The sequence below is a fragment of the Montipora capricornis genome, chromosome 3 (assembly GCF_036669925.1).
Source record: "Montipora capricornis isolate CH-2021 chromosome 3, ASM3666992v2, whole genome shotgun sequence".
Classification (NCBI taxonomy): Eukaryota; Metazoa; Cnidaria; class Anthozoa; order Scleractinia; family Acroporidae; genus Montipora; species Montipora capricornis.
Genome location: NC_090885.1, coordinates 24953100 through 24955599, shown reverse-complemented (window position 1 = coordinate 24955599; position 2500 = coordinate 24953100). Strand labels below are relative to the sequence as shown.

Below are 2500 nucleotides of genomic sequence, written 5' to 3'. Positions count from 1 at the left end.
CCCCACACGTGGTTAAACAGGAAACCATCATCATTCGGCAATCTCAAAATTTCAGGTACCTTCACTAGGCCCATATCTCCAGGCCTATCACCACTAAAAAATACCGCCTTAAAATACGCCTGGTCCCTTGCGAGAATAAAATGCTGTGTTGGAGTGATACTAGGGAGTTTAAGAAACGAGGACGCGTTGAGTCTGAAACGCGGCCGAAAGTGACTTTTCCAATTTCGGATGAAAGGAGCATGCGCGCGGCGTTTTCCACTCGTCTTGGCAACGCGACCTGAGCAGTTTTGACGTCGTGCCGAAAACGTGAGTATTTCGCTTTGTGTTATAACGCAAAACAGCCTATTTTTGTCATTTTATCATCTGTTATTTGAAATTTATTCCCTTTTTGAAGGCAAGGCATAGTTCTATAAGCAAAAAGAATCGATGTTGACTAATTTAAACCGTTTTGTTCTTACCACGTCATCTAGCTCAAGCAAATCGATCGAAGTGATGGCCGCGGCAGCAGCTTCGAGTAAACCTTCAAAGTAAGTACCCTGGAATCGTTCGTTTTATTGACTGTTGCTATGAAAAAAACTATTACTAGTGCCATATATTTTCATGAATGATACAATTTACAACGTTGTAAGGCGTTTAAATTCGTATGTTATTTTCATTTCAGCTTTCAGTTGTCAATGAATCTTATCTTTTTTATCTGTGTTTGGATAATTTATAAATCCAACTTGCTCGGCATTGAATCAGAAAAAAAATTTTCTTATGCGGAACAAACTAATTTGGCTCAGGGGATTTTTCGTAATGAGTCTTGAGCCATGGTCGATAACTCCTGAGTTCTCAAAAATGAATTTATCATGATGTAAGTTTAACTCCATACCTTTTGGTATTTACTAAAAGAAACAGAACGTTTTCATCAATATCGAATATTGTAATGAGGAATATTTTAAGTCTTTAAAAAGATGTAGAAATGGAAAAAGTCATTTCGTTAGATTTTGCATTTTCAGATCTGTTATTTTGGTTTTTCATTTAATTTATTCTGTGGAAATAGTTACAGATAAGTCATGCTTTAATTTAAACTGGAAAAGCACTTCGGAAAAGTGAAACTGACCAACCAATAAAAATTATGTGAATATTCTCATTTATAAGGCCTTGAAAGGGAAATCCAGACTTCTTTTACACTCTCCTTGAAAGAGAGGAATTGTGAATGAGGTTTTATGTTTAACATAACTCATCTGTGAACTATTGACATTGTTATATGAAATCTCGCTAACTTAAAACTTGCAAAAGAATTGAAATTTGCAAAGATAACTGAGCTAATTTACGTTGAAAATTACGTGTTACAACAGGGTTTGGTTTCAGAAGAAGAGGGGTTTTGTTCTGTACTTGATCGCTTTCTCTTTTATTTGTTCCTCACATAGCAATGTGATGCACTGGACAGAGGAGCGTAACATTATACTGTGCAGAGACGTTTTATTTGAAAATCCCTATAAATACAAAAAGGGGTCTCCCCAGTGGAGTGAAACCTGGAGGAAAATTGTAGATATTCTGAACAAATGTGCTACTCCCCAGTTTAATGTTGACCATAGGGCCATCCGGGACCACATCAACGTCTTGGTAAACAAGCATAAGAAAAAAATTAGTGCTGAAGAAAGGGCATCAGGAATATCCCCAGATGAGCCAAGTGAATTAGATGAGCAGATACAGCAAATTATTGCTCTAGAAGAGAGTGCTCCTACAGATACATGCAGGAAGGATAAAGCTGAAAAAGATGACAGAGCTAAAGCAGAAGATGTAAGAATGAAAGCTATGGAGAGGCTTTCCCAGACCAAAAAAAGGAGTTAGAAGAAGATGGTGAGGACAAACCAAAACGAAGCAGAAGAACAACTGGAGATGCCACGGAGTATCTAAAGGAAAGGGCACAAAAGAATGCCGAAATGAGGGAAAAGGAACTTCATCTGGAAAAAGAAAGGCAGCAACAACAAGCTGACATGCTGAAGGTTATGCACCAGCAACAAATGCAATTCCAGCAGCAACAGCAGCAGTTTCAGCAACAATGATGATTCATGATGCAGCAGTTCATGGGCATCATGAATAGAATGCTGGAAAAATAGACATTAGTTTGTTTGTGTGTATGTTGTTTTTCAACTATGTTCAAGGCTGACAACCTGGTTAATCAGTGCTAATTAATTCTCATTAATGAGCTTTTAAAGTTAAATGTAAAACTGTGAGGATCATTTGCCACCCCTTTCTTTAAACTTGCTATTTTGGGAGTTACCCTAGACAACAAAACTGTTCAATTGGATGCAAGGTTTAATGTAAAGATATTGAAAGTGTTTCTGTTAAAAGGCTAGCTTTTTTTAGCTAAAGTAATCAGCCAGTGACGGTGGCTCGAGTCCAAAGTAATCAGCAGTTGTATTTGAGTAAAGGCAAGTCAAAGCATTTTGCAGAAGTGCACAAACAGTGTAAATTTTTCCTACATGGCTAAGGCCTATTTTGAGATTTTTTT

General features: G+C 37.3%; 1 protein-coding gene and 1 pseudogene across 1 annotated transcript in view; one reads left to right on the top strand and one right to left on the bottom strand.

Annotated features, from left to right (window-relative positions):
* Positions 1-1419: 1419 nt before the first annotated feature.
* Positions 1420-2105, top strand: LOC138039992 (mRNA export factor GLE1-like; annotated as a pseudogene).
* Positions 2106-2351: 246 nt separating this feature from the next.
* The window catches only part of LOC138039991 (uncharacterized), a 3053-nt gene continuing 2904 nt past the window's right edge, over positions 2352-2500 (bottom strand). Inside the window, exon 4 of the mRNA XM_068885800.1 lies at positions 2352-2500. This exon is cut by the window's right edge and continues 264 nt beyond it. Within this exon, the coding sequence (XP_068741901.1) occupies positions 2352-2500 (149 nt within the window).